The sequence below is a fragment of the Zootermopsis nevadensis genome, unplaced genomic scaffold, assembly GCF_977971745.1.
Source record: "Zootermopsis nevadensis isolate Lab colony 2312 unplaced genomic scaffold, Znev_1.0 Znev_ptg000006l, whole genome shotgun sequence".
Lineage (NCBI taxonomy): Eukaryota > Metazoa > Arthropoda > Insecta > Blattodea > Termopsidae > Zootermopsis > Zootermopsis nevadensis.
The window spans coordinates 6418691-6438198 of NW_028259138.1; the positions used below are offsets into that span (position 1 = coordinate 6418691).

General features: G+C 36.1%; 1 protein-coding gene across 1 annotated transcript in view; it reads left to right on the forward strand.

Moving 5' to 3' along the window:
- The window catches only part of Dhc98D (Dynein heavy chain at 89D), a 286807-nt gene that overhangs the window by 190066 nt on the left and 77233 nt on the right, over window positions 1-19508 (forward strand). Inside the window, exons 11-22 of the mRNA XM_087343616.1 lie at window positions 284-523; window positions 1104-1294; window positions 1457-1655; window positions 3224-3471; window positions 3859-4003; window positions 8706-8855; window positions 8936-9083; window positions 9596-9960; window positions 11128-11382; window positions 14590-14777; window positions 16443-16604; window positions 18744-18938. Of these exons, the coding sequence (XP_087199742.1) occupies window positions 284-523; window positions 1104-1294; window positions 1457-1655; window positions 3224-3471; window positions 3859-4003; window positions 8706-8855; window positions 8936-9083; window positions 9596-9960; window positions 11128-11382; window positions 14590-14777; window positions 16443-16604; window positions 18744-18938 (2486 nt within the window). The remainder of the gene's footprint in view (window positions 1-283; window positions 524-1103; window positions 1295-1456; window positions 1656-3223; window positions 3472-3858; window positions 4004-8705; window positions 8856-8935; window positions 9084-9595; window positions 9961-11127; window positions 11383-14589; window positions 14778-16442; window positions 16605-18743; window positions 18939-19508) is intronic.

Here is a 19508-nt window from a genome sequence, read left to right on the forward strand (position 1 = left end):
ATCTTGTCCTAACTACCAAACATCATGGTGTAGCTGCTGGCTCTTCAGTTTAACATTTAGAAGGGTCAGAGTATTAGTCTTGTCCCTGAGACTATCTTGACTGAAGTTTGGTGAGATTATTATTAAAGTATTATTTATGTTGAAAATTTAATAAATCACTTTGAGATATGCCTTGTAAAATTTATGAATGCACATCACTTATTCATCATATAAAGTTATTCTAAAGATGCATATAGAAAGTGGTGAAGAAGTCTTTCAGAAATGCTTGCTGGTGTGTTTTTAGAAACCTATAGGGCAGGGTCCGCTTCCAGAGTATGAATACTGGCAGGAGAGACAGACTGGCTTGGGCATTCTTCTGAAACAACTGAAATCACCAAATGTGGAACATATTTTTGAAATTCTCCATGCAGGAGGATCACAGATTGGAGAAGGATTCACACTCTGTCAAGACAATCTCTTGAAGTACTGTGTGCTGGCCCAAAATAATACAAAATTTTTATCTACCATATCATGGCATTTTAAGGTAATTATGGGTTTTATAATAGTCTATTAGATATTGGCAAGTTGTTTATTTAGAATTTTTTCTTGTAACAGTTTCATGTGAATTTAGAAAGGAAAACATGAGTCTAACAAAACTTAAATATCTTAATTCACAATGAAACTGGGTTTTTGGTTTCTTCATGCCCTTGTGTGTATCTCTGTGTCCATATGCTTCTTCTACCACCCCCAATATAAATGTTAAAGTTGGCTGAATCAGGATAGGGGAATCTTGATCAGTTCAACGACTGTCATTGTCGAGTGATGGGTTTTTGAACCTTGTCCATTGTCTGATGTTATAAAATAACATTTTGAGGACTAGATCTGTCCTTATCTTCAGGTACAGTGCAGGAGAGGACACCTGCTGTGTGGGATCCATTAGAATCAGCTAATCTCAGTCATCATTGACATCAGACAATGGACGAAGTCCAAATACCCAACAATGCAGATTGTATTACAAATTCTACCTAATGGAATTAGTAAGTCATTCAGTCTGTCCTGCAATAGGATAAATTATTTAGCAATTTTTGTATGATGTAAATCTGAATATATTTTTATATTTTCAGACAATTACACTCTCCAATACAGTTCCCCCAATTACAATGTCATTGTATCCTCTAATGGAAGGGCTGCACATGCTTTGGATACTTTCTGAATTTTACTGCAAAGAGGAGCACATGGTGTCATTGATGGAAAGGATTGCATGGGCATTGTGTACTCAGGCGAAAACACATCTTCTAATCAGAAATATCTTTAAGTAAGTGGATTTTCCTACATATAAGGCCCTAAACTCTTGAGGATAATTTTGTAATTAAATTAATTAATTAATTCTTGTAGTTTTCTGGAGTTTGTGTCAGAACATTTATGAACATTATGAAGATTATGTACAATTTGAACATTTATGTATTTTTCTCTTTAGCAAGCCAAAATCTGAAGTTCAGGTGTTGTGCACTGATGCAATAAAGATGCTGAATACATGGAAAGAAGCATATTATGAAACTCGATTAAAAATAGAGCAGTCTGGTAAAGGACAGCGGTGGGAATTTGACAAGAAGAAACTCTTCAAAGAATCAGATTATATAGCTACAGTGGCCAAAGATTTGTTTGATATAGCAAAGGTATAGAGGTTAAATTAACACTGACATATAATGTACTGCATATGAAACTAGTACTTGGTACCCTCTGCTTTCATCAGTATGATACCGTTTTGTTTTCTGGAGGCCACCCAGTGTTGGCTGCGCATAAAATTGTACAGTCACAAGTGTATCTGTTAGGGTTTCTGTATGTCACTTTGCCCGTAGCTTACAGGTAAGGTTGAATGTGGAAAATTTAGCATGCTGATGATAACGAGCATAAAAACTTCGATATTTAGTAGTCCTGTGTTGTATATTCTATGTAAGTAAATAACACAAGACAACGCAGTCAACTGCCAAATATTAAAATGTGCATTTCCACTATAAAATCTGTAAGCACAAAATAGTGTTTTTGCTTGAAATTGTAAAAGAGTCAAATAGTACAGTATAGGTGATCTGTAACTACATTGTCACAACCTCCCTTTCCAGTATTGATACTTGAGCTTACATCTTCCTTTTCTCCACTGATCTTATTTTCCTTTCCTTCTTTATGCAGACTAGAGACCACTATAAAGTAACATTTCCAAACATGTGGGAAAATTATTTACTTTTCAACTGAAAGATATCTACTTAATTAACATACATTGAGGAATGTGGCATTGGTGAAGAAGATGTATTAAAAATCTGAATAGATATGTGCATCATATATGTTAGAAACCAGGAAGAGGAAGTTTGCCATTCTTGTATTTGTAATAATGCCAGGAAGAAATAACATTTGATTTTGTGCACAGTACTTTGTATCAGACAAAAAAAATATCCTTTGTAATGAAATCTGGTAACTGTTGCCACTTCAGGCTTATATCGATTGTAGCTAAGAAAGCCTTGAACTTATCAGATTCCTTCCTTTTGCTCCAAAGAGTGGTTTTTAAACTATATACTTCAATTAGTTATAATACATAATTTATATATATATAATATATATAATAATATAATATATAGTGTCTTCCATCAGAAGTTGAAGTTCGTAGCATTTTATAGAACCCAGATGTTCATTGCCCATATTCACATATTCTGATTACTGGACACTGGACACTATCCTGATACAAAGAACTCTGAGAAGCTACTTTCTTCACAGTGAGAGTTTGTTATTACACCTACCAGACCCCAAAGCTAGAGGACCTATTATATTTCTTCGTTTCAATATAACTTATATGCTTAGTGAAATATGAAATATTTACGAATATGTGGTTGAATGTAACATTTGTTGTCTGTCAGTAAGTTCTTCAGTCTATTAGTTTCATGCATCAAATGACTTCATTCTTACTAAGAATATAATATTTAAAATATCATAAATGAGTGGTGCCTTGTGCACAGAATTGTATGGTTAAGAAGGTGGCATTCTCATACAAAACATCTTAATGCAGGACCCTCTGTAGTACTTACCTTTGTCTGATCCTGAAGCAAACGAAATATTAACTAAAAGTACCATAGTCTAAGCTTTACGATGTTATAATGCAGAAAATAAGTTTGCATACTATTGTTTGGTTCTTTTTCTCTCTCTTCAAAGAGAGAAGGGAGCAGAGCGTAGACATAACACCATTTTTTATTTTCAGGTGATGGGTCATTTTGAGAACATTTTTGGTCCAGAATTGAAGTCCATTACAAATAACCCTGTTCAAATTGATGCAGTTATGAAAAAAATTGAAAAATTAATAATTTCAGTATCACAAGCTGATTTTGATGTCTTTGATCAGAAATTTAAACTCAGCTGGCAAGAAGTTCTAGGGGGCTTTTATGATTATTTTTCTAAGTTGGAAATTGAAGCCAAATATTCAATTGATGAATGTTTCAAGCTCTTAAGGTAAGTGTAAGGATTTATATTAATATATAAGTTTGTATTATGAGGACTTCTTCTGTTTTGCATTTTATAACATCAAGGTGATCATGTTGTATTTGATTGTCATGCCAATTAAGGAGCTGAGAGATACATGGCTTTCTAAAAACATATATTGGAAACAGACTACAGTTAAAATAAAATATTTCCAGTATTATTTCTAATATAGCATACGAAGTTACTCTTTCCAGTAGACCTTTTGGAGACACTTGTTTGTAATGTTATTCCCCTCATACAGAAAACAAGAATGCCTTGTGTAAGGGGTATTTCACTTAGCAATCTATAATAAGCGCTAAAGTTTTAAAGGAATGGTGTAGAAAAATTGTTTTCTTGCTAGTGACATACATGTTTCAGGTCTTCTGAAGATGCAATGGAACTCCTACTCAGGTTCAAGCACATTGAAACCACAGAAGCAATTAAAAAGCAATTGATGTCAAAGTTTGATTATGTCATGCAACAATTTATGAAGGAAATATTAAAAGTTGAAACTGAATTCAATGTAAGTAATATTATTTAGTGTTACATAATCTTAATACTTTTCATGTTTAGCTTTTGTCAGAATATGATTTGAGTACAATTTACAGTGGAGATATTAATCAAATGTAGAGGTTAAATTGTTAAAAGGACTGTAATAGGAAATATTATTTACATTACTAAAGACAGAAGTTACATGGAGATAGTGATCAATGTTGTAGGACTAAGTGAGATATGCTATCAATAGTATGGAGAAGATTAATTGCGTTCAGTACTTGAAGAAAATTATGAAGGTTATGCCAATGAAACCACTACCAGTTATTAAATTTTTATAGGCCCTCCTTAAATACATATATTCAACCATCACTCTCTCAACCTCTTTAATATAAACCACAATTCACATCGTTCAAAACCTAAACAGAAGACAAGCACTAGATATGCCATTTTATAGGAAGTAGCATGTAGCACAGCCAGATATATGATTTTCAAACAATAGAATAAAGGCCACTATTGAGACTGAGGCTTGGTTGGGATAATTATAGAAATGTATCTTAGAGAGGTGGTCCGATGGAATGGACTGTATTAAAATGACCTATTATGCTGTCCAGTACCAGATCATTGCATATGAAGACAGCACTTTTTGAAACATATGTGACATTAGTAGTATTACTGGTTACTTTAAGTACTTCTTTAAGCCATTTTGCCATGGACTAACAACCAAATTCTGCAGGCTTCTGTTGTACTCATATTTGATCAGTAAGTTAAATCATGTTACACAAGAAATTGCAGCACATATGGCATATGGTGCTATTCCAGAGAAAGAAATCTCTGTTCAGTATTATGAAATTCTTCGGCTTTCACGTATCAGGCCCTATGAAATGTTCTGGTTCAGAATTGATTTAGAAATAGTGAATCATTCAAGTTTCATTTAATTAATCATGAAAATATATACAAAGCTGAGAAACTATGACACTGATACAGTGTATTAAATGAGAACATATTGTAACGTGGGTCGGGTTTGCGACCTTGGATTGTCAACCCTGATTTATTCACGTCAAATTAAATCACTTACAGTGGTCTGCACATACAGTCATCTCTCTACAATAACACACTCGAGTCTCTCTCTACAACAACACACACATTCTCTCGCACTGTCCATCGAGTCTATCTGGTCCCCGAGCTCCGCTCTTCACACTCTTCTCTTACACGTCGGCCCGTAGCACCCCACTGGACACACGCTGGCTCCTCAGCCGCCCCGGTCCACGTACCCGGTGCTTGCTCACGTAGCCGACCTGTCCATACTCGTCGTCGGCCCGTAGCACCCCACTGGACTCTCGCTGGCTCCTCAGCCGCCCCCGTCCACGTACCCGGTGCTCGCTCACGTAGCCGACCCGTCCTTACTCGGCGTCGGCCCGTAGCACCCCACTGGACTCTCGCTGGCTCCTCAGCCGCCCCGGTCCACGTACCCGGTGCTCGCTCACGTAGCCAACCCGTCCTTCCTCGTCGTCGGCCCGTAGCACCCCACTGGACTCTCGCTGGCTCCTCAGCCGCCCCCGTCCACGTACCCGGTGCTCGCTCACGTAGCCGACCCGTCCTTACTCGGCGTCGGCCCGTAGCACCCCACTGGACTCTCGCTGGCTCCTCAGCCGCCCCGGTCCACGTACCCGGTGCTCGCTCACGTAGCCGACCTGTCCATACTCGTCGTCGGCCCGTAGCACCCCACTGGACTCTCGCTGGCTCCTCAGCCGCCCCCGTCCACGTACCCGGTGCTCGCTCACGTAGCCGACCCGTCCTTACTCGGCGTCGCACCAGACCTCTCGTTGGCTCCACTCACTCGACTCCACCAATGTCCGCAACAGCATACCGCTTGCTACTCACTTCTACATCCTTCCACAATACAACCTCCAACAGTCTCCTCACAATACAACCTCACTCTAACACTCTCTCTTTCCAACCTCTCTTCATGGTGTTTCTTCCACACTCTCACCTACTACACTCTCTTTCCAACTCTCCAAAGCCGATTGTCAACCGGCTTTTATACACAAATACAACAATGTCTATGCAACAATGCTAAACGCAACAATGGTAAACGCAACAATTATAAATGAATACAACAATGTCATTAAACAGACACAACAATTCCAGACACAATAATGTCTAACGCAACAATGGTTATAAACAAATACAACAATGCCAAATACAACAATGTCTATAAACGGTTACAACAATGCCAGACGCGACAATGTCAATAAACAGACAACTAAACTGTTTATTGACATTGTTATGCTGCTCTCAAAGCAACACGTCACAATATGCTTAGATCAGTATTTCACTTTCAAAATGAAATTATTGCTAAACTGACAACTATCACAGTGTTTGCTGAAACTGAAATTTCAGCACTGCTAGTGCTAAAAGTCCACCATCTGAAACAGTTTTTTACAACTGTTTTCACACAGTGTAAATCCCTAAGATCTATCTTAATACTAACCTCTAACTTTATTCTCTGTATATGGAGTGGATGTTCCCAGGAGGATTCTCTACCTAAATTATGTAAAACTCAATCTTATATTGAAGCATTCTGGTTGTATTTTCTCTAGCCTAGCTACATGGACAAATGATTATAGCCTCCTAGACTTTAATGTTCTAATAATATTAGCCGATATGTATAAGTGTCATAAGTTTCTTGGTGTGTAATATCCCAAATTGGCTGCTTTATCATTCTTAGGTGCAGATATTTTTATCTTATAATTTATGTTGTTCCCTCATAATCAAAAACTATATTTCACACCAATATGAAATATGGACTGTGTTCTTTTGCATTATGATTCTATCTTGTATGTGGTTACCAATGTTTCAAAGGAAAATATGGAACCATACATTCCTCTGAAATGTTAGTGTACAGCAAGCATGTCAAACTCGCGGACCACAACGAATATTTTTGCGGCCCAGCCAATATAACGGTATGTAAGAAACGTTTTAATAAAAATTTCGTAACTTAATTTTTACAATATCCTGTTATACATAATTATTAATAACGAACTACAACGTTCGCCAATGACTGATTACTATAATTGTGTTGCATCCATTTCCCATATGCCTTACGAACATGTGTGACCAAGTTAAAGCATTCAAATGTAAGCTAGTTCTTTGGGAAAAGCAGTTGAAAAATGAAGATTTAACGCACTTTCCGACATGCAACATGAACAAATCAAGTTTAGGTGAAACTGCATCGTATGAAAAATACACAGAAAAAATTTTAAGCCTTAGAACTGAATTTGAAACAAGGTTTGCAGATTTTAAATTTTTGGAAGACAAGTTTTCTTTGTTTTCTTCGATTTTTTCAATAAATATAGAATCAGTACCTAATCAAATTCAAATGGAGGTAATTGAGATCCCGTGCGATTCAGATTTGAAGGCAAAATTCAGTGAAGTTGGCGTGCCTGGATTTTACAAATGTTTACCTGCCAGGTTTTAAAATACTCGAAAATTCGCGTATGAAATTATTTCCATGTTTGGAAGTACTTATCGGTGTGAGCAGTTATTTACAATTGTGAAAGGAAATAAGTCTCCTGTCAGATCTAGAATTACTGACATTCACCTTGGGTCAGTTTTGAAAGTAATCGCTGCGAACAAGATTTCCCCCGAAGTAGGAAAGATAGTAGCAGAGAAGAGATGCCAAGTGTCAGGAAGAAAACATTAATTTTATCGTTGTTCTTGTTCTTTTTTTTATACTATACTTTTCAAAATAAACCTAAGTTTCTATGAAAATTGAAGTTTTTTTTTTGCGGCCCACACAAACTTAAACCTTGTTTATTTGGCCCGTGTTAGCCTTTCAGTTTGACATGCTTGGTGTACAGGATTATATGGCATCATCATAATTCAGAAGACTACAATGCACACTTTTACCATAATGAAAACCTCAAATATTTTATATAACACCTGGAAAATTTATCGTTTTGTTGGATCCTGGCATGTAACATTTTTAAAGAAATCAAAGAGAATTTTTTATCTGAAAAATAATAAGTTTTCAGAATTAGTTCTTCCTATGATTTCATCATGAACCTTATTCCTCTTCATAAGCTTCTGATTTTTCTTCATGCTAAGATGATATAAGAGCAGACTGTTGTGATACTAGCATTAAAGTTAGGTATTTACTGTATTGTAAGTTTTGCATATAGCCTATTAAGCACCACTCTTGGTAAGAGACTGATTAGATTTTAAATGGGTTTTAATATTACCTCCTTTATTTTGTGATTAATTGACTGTTGGCTATGGAGAACTTTGAATCTGAAATTAGTACTGGGTAACTTAAAAAAAAGTTAAATGGAAATGTTGAGAATCAACATCATTCTATGATTTGGAGTGTTTCACTGTAATGAAAATTTGTTAGACCTATATAAAATGAGAAGATACATTAATTTTCAGATATGCTAAAGCCAAAAATCTTAACTGAACATTGATAAACCAAGGAGTATATTTGTATGGATTTATTTTTATACAAATTAGATTAAAATAAAATTCTGCTGTGTATAAATTTGACTGCCCTAATCAAATTCAAATTCAACTAAGATTTGAACCACTCTATGTTGTGAAGAATTCCTGTTAATGTAAATATAAGACTTAGGCTTTCGCTGCGTCCTATGTTGTTTAATCACATTAGGTTTAGAAAAGTTATGAATTATTTTATATAGACAGAAAAAAGCACCAACTCCAGTGTTTGTTTATAGAAAAGAAAACAACAGCCCCCTTTGCTGAAAAATCATCCACCGATGTCAGGGGCAATTTTCTGGTCCAGACTTCTGTTTCATAGCCTTGAAAAGTCAATATTGTTTTTCCAAAAAGTGGAAGACCTGGAGAACTCAGACTTCAAGAAGGAGGTGAGTACAGGGTAGAGACACTGAAATTAATTGTATAAGTTACCTAAATTTGCATATAATATTGTGATTTGGTATTTCAGGCATTTGACTTATATTCTAATTTAGCTCAACAATTGAAAATGTATGAAGGTACACTATTTTCTCAATGGCAAAACAAGTCAATCCCTACAATAACGTCAACTTTAAAGAAGAATATTCTGAAGGTTGTGAAACACAAAATGGTGACAGGTAAGTACTAGTGCCTTGGAAATATTTTCAATTAAAAGTTAATGTTTTCTGATTGATTTATACTAAAAATTATAATTATTTTTCTTACACTGTGAGGTAGTCACTAACCTATTTTTACTGTATTTCCATGATAATGAATAATTTCTATTATTGATAAGTTAGATAATTATTAGCCTGAGCTATTGAGAGAATTTAGTTTATGCTTCTTTTGCTGATATTTTTAATTTTCAAAGAAGTCAACAAGACATGTCTTGAATAGAATGGGAAACATTAATGCCTACCTCACTACTAATTCAAGAACAATGAGGTGGCCCTATTCCTGTCTGTAATATTATGGTATGTCTCATACAGTAAGTACAGAATAATCCACTCACATTGAGGATTGTCATACCAACATTTTCACATCTGACTCATGTTTAGTTGAGTAATTTTCAGGTTAATTTAGAACAGAAATAGGCATAACACAATTAATATCCTCAACAAACCAGGAGAAATGAATATTGGTGTTCCAGGTATGGACATGGAAAGAGTGACAAAAGGACAGGCCACGTCTCCAATGAAAATTGCACAGATAACCCCCACCTTTGGGCCATCTTCAGGGAGCTTATGTGTACCAGCTGGAACTACCCTTGTCTGGGAAGAAATAATGAAAGGCTCAGTCCTTGTAGAACAAAACCTGTGTTTTGAAACAAATATTTTAGATGACATCTTTGATATCATTGCTGAAGCTGAGCTTATGGACCAGTTGGGTTTCATCCTGGAACCAACCATCCACAATGTTGCAGTCCAGAAAGATCGTTTACATCAACACCTGGAATCTGTCCAGAATATGATCAAGGAGTACAGTGCTATAGTAGAATGTCTTACTACAGCTGAGGTAAGGCTCTTGATTAGTTGTGCATTGATCCCTGTTTAGGACCTATTCATTCATAGCTACTAAGCATTGTATTTAGTGATTATCATTTCTGCTTCATATTTTGGAGATGTCAGCTATCTTCACTGATGTATTTGTGATTTTGCTGCAATTCATCATAATTATCGTCATAATCATAAACTTATCCAGCTTAGGTCTTCAAGAACCTGTTCCATTCTTGCTCCTGGAGGTGTTTTTGGTCTCTCCATCTTTGCTGTGGTCGGCCGAAGTCTCTCTTTCCACCAGGTTGATCATTTCCTTGGTTGTTAACCTTGGGATCCATCCAGCTGTTTCCTGTGAGCATGTATTGAGTATGAGAATGTCTCCCAGATAAGTTACCAGCCTTTTATGGGACAAGTCCAGTAGTGGGGCTGCCACCTTCCTGCCACCTGACAGGCCTTGGGTACAGCATTTCCTCTCTATGTGATGAGGCAGTTATACTGTTGTGTATCATTTGCCAGAGCCTCGTTTGTAAAAGCAGGGTGAACCACGGGCAGGTGCAGATGACAGTAGGATAAGAGAGGCGTCACTATCCTTTCGTTAACTTTGCTCCACTTCTGAATGCAAATGTTCCGGCAGTAGTCTATTTTAAAATTGACTACAACTGCTTTGTTTCACATCCAACTTTATCACTCATAATCATCCTCCATTTGACAATCTCTAACATAATGAGCTGAGAAATCACTGTTAGAGAATAGGAACAACAAATTTTGAGTAGGTATAAATTTGGAAGAAGTGTGGCCTATTTGAAGGTGTTACTTTGGCATTTGACTGAAGATACTGAGGAAATCCCACACAGAAACCTCAGTCAGGATATTATGTCTTTGTACCAGTATTTTAAATCGGGGCCTCTCAGATACAAAACAGCTGTGCTAACCACTGGACTGGGTGTGAAAAATTTGTATGTACCATTAAAGTAATTGATATTAGAGTTTTCTCTGCCTGCAGTCTACAGAAGGGCACTACAGTTTAAAATTTACAGCCTTATGGCAAGACTTCAACTATTTTGGCACCATACCCTGAGACCATAAACTCCCCAGATGTGTATGGTAATACTATTTTAATAGTTAATATTATAATTTAAAATTATTTAACACTCTGTCACTTATGTTTGTCTTTCATTTCCAACAGCTTAATTTCCTGAAGGAACACATTCTTGAAGTGGAGATGCACATCCAACCAGGTCTAACCCGCTTCAGTTGGAACTCTTTAGGTATAGCAGAGTATTCTCAGGATTGCCGTCAGGTTCTTAAGAGTCTCATGTTGTTGGTGGTGGAAAAGGAGAAAATAGGCCAAGAACTGCAGGCCATAATTGACTCTTTGGAGAATTTCAACTTCTTTTACTTTGAGAAATATGATAAAGGACCAGTAAGGCTGAGCTGTAAGGTAAACATTAATTCCTAAATAAGTCTTCAGAAATATAGAAAATATAATTTTTTAATATTGGGATTTTGACAATTATATGAAATATGTTGTGTTAATCTTGCAGTATAACCTTGAGATATACAGCCACGCCACTGCCACCACCTACTCAATCTTCCAATATGTTTATCATTTTTTATCAAGGGTAATGTTCTGTCCAATGTGGTATTGCCCTGCCTGCCACAGTAAGGGTTCTGGAAACCAAGGATCACTACTCAGAGTTACCATTTTTGATTTTGTAACTCCACTACAGATGTGACTGCAGTCTATCAGTTTGGTAGTAAACAGGACTTTTTTTTTTCAAGGTATACTCCTCTAGACCTGCCATGTTCTGTCAAGATGCTCAACAAGGCTGCCTCTTGTCAGTCTTGAGTATAGAGAAGCTGAATATTCACATCATATGCCCCTAGGGTGGGTGATGATCACTCCCTTTCCCCAGCCCCGTTGCCCTTTTATTTTTGTTGTTGTTATTATTATTAATTTCAATATATTATTATTCTAACATGCAACATATGTTCCGCGCCACAGCCGCACGGTCTGAGGCATCATGCTTCGGACCGGCGATACGGAATGCGCGCTGGTTCGAGTCTCGGGGGAGAAGAAATTTTCTCATGAGCTTTCGACCAGTGTATGGGACCGGTGCCAACCCAGCATCGTGAGGAAATTGGGGAGCTACAATGGGTAGCGTAATCCGGTCAGGAAAGCTAGCAATGGCTGGGGGTTCGTAGTGCTGACCACACGTCAACCTATATCTTGTTGGATGATCGTTCACTTCTGCTTAGGCATGTGAACGTGAGGCCAGCAGTCAAGCTAGTCGGCTTTGGCTCTGGAGCTGTTATGCCACGGATTTCATTTCATTTCAACATGCAACATATTTTGGCAAATATTATGTTGTCATCAAGTTACAAGCAAGTTATGCTAAAGCTAGTAAAGGTTTACAGTTTTAACATAAGAAATTGTAGTTATTGAGACCATTTTTCCTAATATCTTACTTAAAATTGTTGTTATAAATATCTTGATACTTTCTCACTAATTTATGTTTTGTAATTGGTATATACATTTCATGTAATTTAAATTTATCATCATCATCATCTAGCTGTGAAGGATTTTGGGCATTGTGACCCATTCCAGCCTCAGTCATCCATTAATATTTTTAAAGGGTGTCATTTGTTTCTTTTTCCTATTGGTTTATGTTTAAAAATTTGATGTGGAAATTTGTTCTTGTCCATTCTTCGTACATGTTGGATCCAGTTACTTCTGTATCTGTGGATTTTTTTCCTATATTGGCTCTGTTTGTAGTTCTTTGTGGATGATATCATTTATTTTATGATCTCTTTATGTGTATTTGGCTGTTTTTCTTAAAAACTTCATCTCTGCTGCTGCAATTCTTGAGTTGTCGCTTTGTTTCATTATCCAGGTTTCACATCTGTAAAGAAGTGTAGATATGGCCAAGATTTTATATATTTTCAATCTAGTTTGTGTTGGGGTTTTAGAGGGTTTAAAGATTTGATTAATGATGCCTTTAAATTTATACTCTTTGCTATTTATTTACTGTCAATAATATTGGGTTATTGTTATTTCTTCTTGTAGTGGCTATGATGTATGATGATCATGATCTTCTATGTCTATTTCTCTGTCTGTCATGTTTTTATTTCATCTGAACAACTGTGTCTGGCTGTCGAATTTATTCTCCTCTTTATTATCATTAGCCTTCTACATCATAGGCCAAATGGCTTATTACAGTATCATGACAATAACTTAAGGGTCTCTTTCATTTGACTGGCAATGGAGAATTTGGAATGGTATTCTTGAGCGGAACATTCAGACAACGTGGATTTCTTTTTAGTTCTGTAATTTTATGAATTTCATGACTGGCTTGATTACGTCTAAATTTCTTTTATGATCCAGATCACTATAGCCTGCTGTTCTCTTCATGAATTACTGTTCTGTTTTAATCTCCTTTGCACATACGTAGTCAAAGTCAAGAAGGATGAGATTGGTAAAACATGTAGTATGTAAGAAAGAGATCAGAAGTTTGAATATCATCATAAAATTGACTGTCTCACTCCTGAAGAAGGGCACATAAGACTGAATGTCTGTGAAGGAGAACAGTATTTGGACATAAGAAAGAGGAATTAAGAAGTGACAGCAGGTGCATATTAAAAAATTGCATAATTTATACTAATCACTTAATATTGTTAGGGTCATTAAATTAAGAATGAGTGATAAAATGGGCTGAATATGAATAAATAATTTTGGTTCTAAAATCTGAAGTGAAAGATCCACTTGGGAGACCAAGGCACAGGTGGAAATTAATATTAAACCTGATCTTAAAAAATACAATACAATGTCTGGGTTGAGTATGTGGATCAGGTTGGAGTTAAAAGGTGGGCTTTTGTGAACATTGTTATGAATCTTTGGTTTCAATGCAAATACGGAGTGTATTTACTGACTGTGGTTATTTGTTATATAAACTTGAAAGGGAGGGCAGGAAGGGGGTACAGGTCTCCTTGGGCAAAAAAAATAGTTCATGCCTTTTCTTGTAGTGTGTCTACTGGCATGGTTATGTAGCTCTTAGCTCAGCTCCTGGCAGGAGTTATATGGCTCATCACTGAACACTAATATCAACTGGCACTCAAATTATTCACACAACAGTGTATCTACATAAACATCATGTTAAGTGCTTATTATTGTTTTTTGTGTGGACTGGTTTGATATACCATTGAACAACATGTTTTTCTATGAGGATTTTAGGAGAAATGTGGATCTGCTAGAAAGTTTCAGAGAATTTCATGATAAATTTCCTGGGACTGCAGGCATCCATGAAGTATTAATGAAGTCAGGTCTACTGGGTTGCTTCTGGACAAGACACCTTGTTCGAGAGACTGGTATCTTGATATTGTCACCACTCTCTTGTTTCTTATAACAAAAACATTAAACAGCCTCTTATAACACAAGTCAGTTGATTTTATTGTTTTATGAAGCTCTGTTTCAGTCATATTGGGAAAATCTTGTAGTGCTTTGGTGGCAGGTCATTCAGCTCCTGCCAGTAGCTGGGATGTCAGAGTTAGGTGTAATGAAGCCTTTACATTCACTGTATACAAGTCAGAAGTGATTTTCAATTTACTTTCTTGGTCTTTTACTTTCAATTTGTGAACAAACTTATTTCAGGCATTTTTCATTGAAGTGGAAAAGTTTCGCACACAGAACTTGAGTAAGTTCTTGAAGATCTACAAGGGGCTGGGCCCTCTCCTAATGAAACTGGAGACCTCAGTGCTACAAACCAGTACAGGCCAGTCACCTGTCATGAATCTTTATTACAAATTCTGGGAGATGAAAGTGTTCAACACTTTAATTAGGTAAGTACTGTTTGTTCACCAATGATTTTAATGAGAAGTTGATAGTTACTTGGCTAGTAAAAATCCAAATCTTAATGGAACCATAAGCTTGTTCACTGTGTTCACAAGACCGTCTTCTGAGCCAACAGGATCCAGTCCACATCTTAGCAGCATTTTACTTTAAAGTTCAGTTTAGTGTTATTAGAGGCAAGATTATGCAATGATGTAAACCCTAATATGTATTTTTAAATACTAAAATGTATATTAGCATTTTAGATATATTTAGTGAAGAATTCCATCTGCTTTTAGTCTTGATGTTTTTTTAAACTTTCTTGTTATATTTCTATATTGGAATTGATTTATTATTATTTTTTGAAATGAATGGATACTTAGATTTCATTTCTAAGAGGGGAGCCACTTGTCTTTCATTCATTGCAAATACGAAACATCCAGATTACAAATGCTAGTAGTTCTAAGCAGGATATATTGTTCATGGCATTGATAGGGTTAAATATACTGATACTTCCCCATTTGGTTAATCACTACTACTACTACTACTACTACTACTACTACTACTATTAGTAGTAGTATTAATAGTGCTACTAGTACCTTTATATTACTAGTACTATACTAATCTTCTTCTTCGTAAAGTTCCTATCCACTCCGGATGTTGGCGATCAGCATAGCAATTTGAACTTTACTGGCTGCTACTTGAAACAGCCCTCCAGTGGACATCGAGAACCAAGTTTTTAGATTCTGAAGCCAGGAGATTCTTGGCCTGCCAGGTCCTCTCTTTCCAAATACTTTTCACTGGATTATCAGCTGAAGCAGCCCGTATCTATCACTGTTTCTCATGATATGACCGAAATATTCTAACTTTCTCTTTTTTATGGTGTTAACAACCTCAACGTCTTTGCGGATTTTCTTGAGAAATTTTTTGTTGGTTACACGGTCAGACTATACTAATACTCATACTGTATTACTAGTACTATCACTAGCACTTCTGCTGCTACTACTACTACTACTGGAAGGGCACAGTCCTCAAAATTGGGTGTTGAATGTACTATATCTACTGTAGAGGAATTATCATATTTTTATATCACAAACTTGAATGGAATTGGACAGATATTTTGCATGACTGAAGCAAGGGAGCATGCTTTCTCACCCAAATAGAAGATCTTAGGTTGAGGGTGCTTGACAACAGGGTGTTGAGGAGAAAATTTGGATCTGAAACAAAGAAAGGAAAGGGAGAATTAGAAAATCACATCTTGACAGATTTGTACACATCACGAACATTGTTATGGTGATGGACTAAAGAAGAATTAGATGGGCAAAGCACATAGCATTCATTAATAGATTAGAAATACATACAAAATCTTAGTCAGATACCCTAATGGAAGGAACAGGGTTAGAAGGTATGGACTGGATTTTGTTGCTTCAGGACAGAGTCTGGTGGAGTGCTGTTGTGAAGATATAAATGTTTTAGTTCTATAAAATACAGGGAGTGTCTCAATCATCTGTTTGTCTCCAGGACTCTTTAAGAATGACTCTGCCTAATTCAGTTAACAGTTAAGAAGAGGATGAAGACTTATAAGGCCCTCTTTTTTACACATGGTCAACTTTCCAACTAGTTTACATATAATTTTCTATAAGAAAGAAGTACTAATTTTATTGTTTTGTGCACAGGATGGTGGTGAAGAATTTGAGGTATTTCAAGGAGTTACTTTTTGGTGAAGTCACACTCTTCCAAGTGGATACTGCACTTGTCATATCAGATGTGGCCCTTCAACCTGTACCTGAAGACTTGTACAACATCATCTATGGCAGTGCTCATGAATTTATCCAAAAGTAAGTTCCTTATGCACAGCTTTGTTCTAAGCATTCTTCGAAAGCTTAATTTTACATTTAATTATGTTTTGTCATCAGTGACATTTTCCAGTGACCTTATTCTAAATCATCTTCCTTTTTCATTATATCTTTGTGTCACATTCATTTTAACACAAGTTTACCATCTGCTTATTACTCAAATTACCATATATATTTTTCTGGACATGTTCTTGTTTAGTGAATCTTGCATCTTCTTTGTTACTGTTATTTTACAAAAAAAGGCACAGGACTATTACTGAAGTTGGAAATATTTCCATTCATAGTGGTTCTTGGTGGTAGAAAATATTTGGGAACTTGTATAATTTCTTACTAGAGAAGGATCTGAATTTTTAAAAGTGCATGGTGAAGATGACTGAAGAACTGTAAGCATTCTTAGACAAAGCAAGCAGAATATCAGGCTGTGTGTGGACATAATTGTGAATTCTTAATTAGTGGAATGAAAGCAGCTGCAATTACAGGAGGTCCCTGTTATCTGACTCTTATTTATCCATTTCCCTGTATGTATGGGGCCAAATTATTGAGGAATGAAAGTAAAAATTCAACAGCACTTCTGAAGATCACAGCCATAAACCATGACCCAACAAAATACTTCCCTTTTTGACACATCTGCCATTTTATCCAAGTCTCCTGCTTACAGTGAACAAAACAGCGTACAAAGTTAATGAGTAATTGCTGGGGTTTTAGCATGGAAAGAAGGCTAAGCAGAGGAGACAGAGTATAAGATGCAGGGTATTTTAATGCAGATAACATAAGTTAACTTTAATATTTATTTTGTGAGCCCTTTTTGAAAAATAGAGATTTTAAACATGTTTGCCCCCACTTATCTTTATAAAGAGGCTTGCTCAGCATATAAGGCTGAAATGTTTTAAAAAACTGTTCGCAGTAGCTGTAATGCTAAAGATCTCTTAGCGAAATATACATGTACTCATCATTTTGTTATGAAATACAATAGTTATAAATGAAATAATTACATAAAAGTAGCACTGTGATATAAAATCTTTTTCCAGATTTATCTGTGTAGCTCAGTGTACAGTAAACTCCTAATTATTCATGTGTGGAGTACCCATTTTGTGGATTATATGTGCATGACTTCTCCTTGCATAAATGTAAAGATGTGTGAACTATGCTTTTTGACATCTTCCCATTTCTTACTGCCCACTTTGGGGAGGGGGGGAGAAGTGGTGACAGAATTGACCAAATATTATGGGGTAGGGATTGAGTAATTGCATCCATGAAACAGAACTTGCTGATGAAGGTGACAACATAATAGGATTATGGAAAAGAATGATGGTGTTGGATGCTGTATATGGTGTATCTTGGGTATGGTCTTCTATACATCCAATAATGCTGGTTTGATCATGGAGGAGGCTTCTTCCAGACATATAAGAAAATGATTTGCAGGTTTTCCTAACAAAGAAATCAGCAAATATGAAATGGTTGATAGTGTATGCTATGAGAAGTTTTGAAAATGTTGACAACGATAGTACTGAAGTATGGTTGCAGAGTGATGCATGTGAAATTGGCTTATGGCATGTGACAGACACAGATATAGTCAATCCTGTCTTAAAATAAAAGGAGAAGAGGATTGGGAAGATAAGAGTGAAATTTGTACTGTTTTGAGGAGTAAAATATTTCATACAATTTTTAAACTTTGTCATTTGTTTAAAAAAGTAATTTGTGAAGTTTTATGAATTCACAAAACAAAATATTTTGGATGTGTTTTTTATTGTTTGTGAATCTCCTCTGAATTATTATCCCAGATAATTAGGAGTTTACTGTAGACTAGTGTAGGCATATCCAGGAAACTGATAGTAACAACTGTGAATCTCTGAAAGGAATATTGCTGCTAGTGGAATGAAATAAGTAAATTTAAAACTGGCAGGATATGGCATTCTGACTCTGCTTCTGTTACAAACTGATCGATATTTATGTGTTTTAATGATTATATCTTCATATGCATATGGCACATCACATTCTACATACATAACAGTGTGGAACTTTTTCTAAGATGATTATTTGAAAAGATAGTGAATATATGTATGTATGTATGTACACTGAAAGTGAGAAACACAAGTGACTGATGTGAATGTTTCCTTTGAGGTTGAAAAGTGTGCCACGCTGGATGGATGGGACCTGCATTGAGTGTGGACATGTGAAACCAGTTGACTCTGATGAAATGTACATGTACTCATTCTTTGAAGACTTACTTAAAGTCCAGGTGGTGGATAAGACAGTCCTTGAGGTGCAGGATGCTGTGCACAGACTAATTTCTGAAGTAGGAAATTACTTGGAAAGGTAACCCAAAACTGTTGTTGATTAAAGATGTAAGTTTTATATAATCATGTTGGATAATTCTCTATAGGTCCTATGTCATCAATCACCATGATAGTAGAAATTAAAAGTTCAAAGCTTGCTCTTGGATACTGTTCTGATCAAGTTTCATCATCCTCCCATCCTATTTAGCAATCTCCTAAAGATCTAGCTTTATGTTATTTTTTCATTACTTTCTCAAACTTCCAAGAGGTTTTCTCACAAAAATTGTTCTTCCCATCATAGCCACATGCCAAACATTGAACATCAATAGACCAAGTGGTTAGCACTTCTGTTTCATATTCAAGGGGTTCAATTCTCATCCTGGAGACCACCTATCCTGACAGAGTTTTGTGGTTTTTCTTAATCCTTTCAACAAATACCAAAAAAACACCTTTATTAGATCACAGCCACTTCCTTCCATATCCTTTATGGTTCATTATTCATTAATAATCTTATTATTTGATGCTATATAACCTGACCTACTGACAGTATCATAAAATAACCTACAAATAAATAAGTAAATGAGGAACATCTTCAGCCCACAATAGCTTT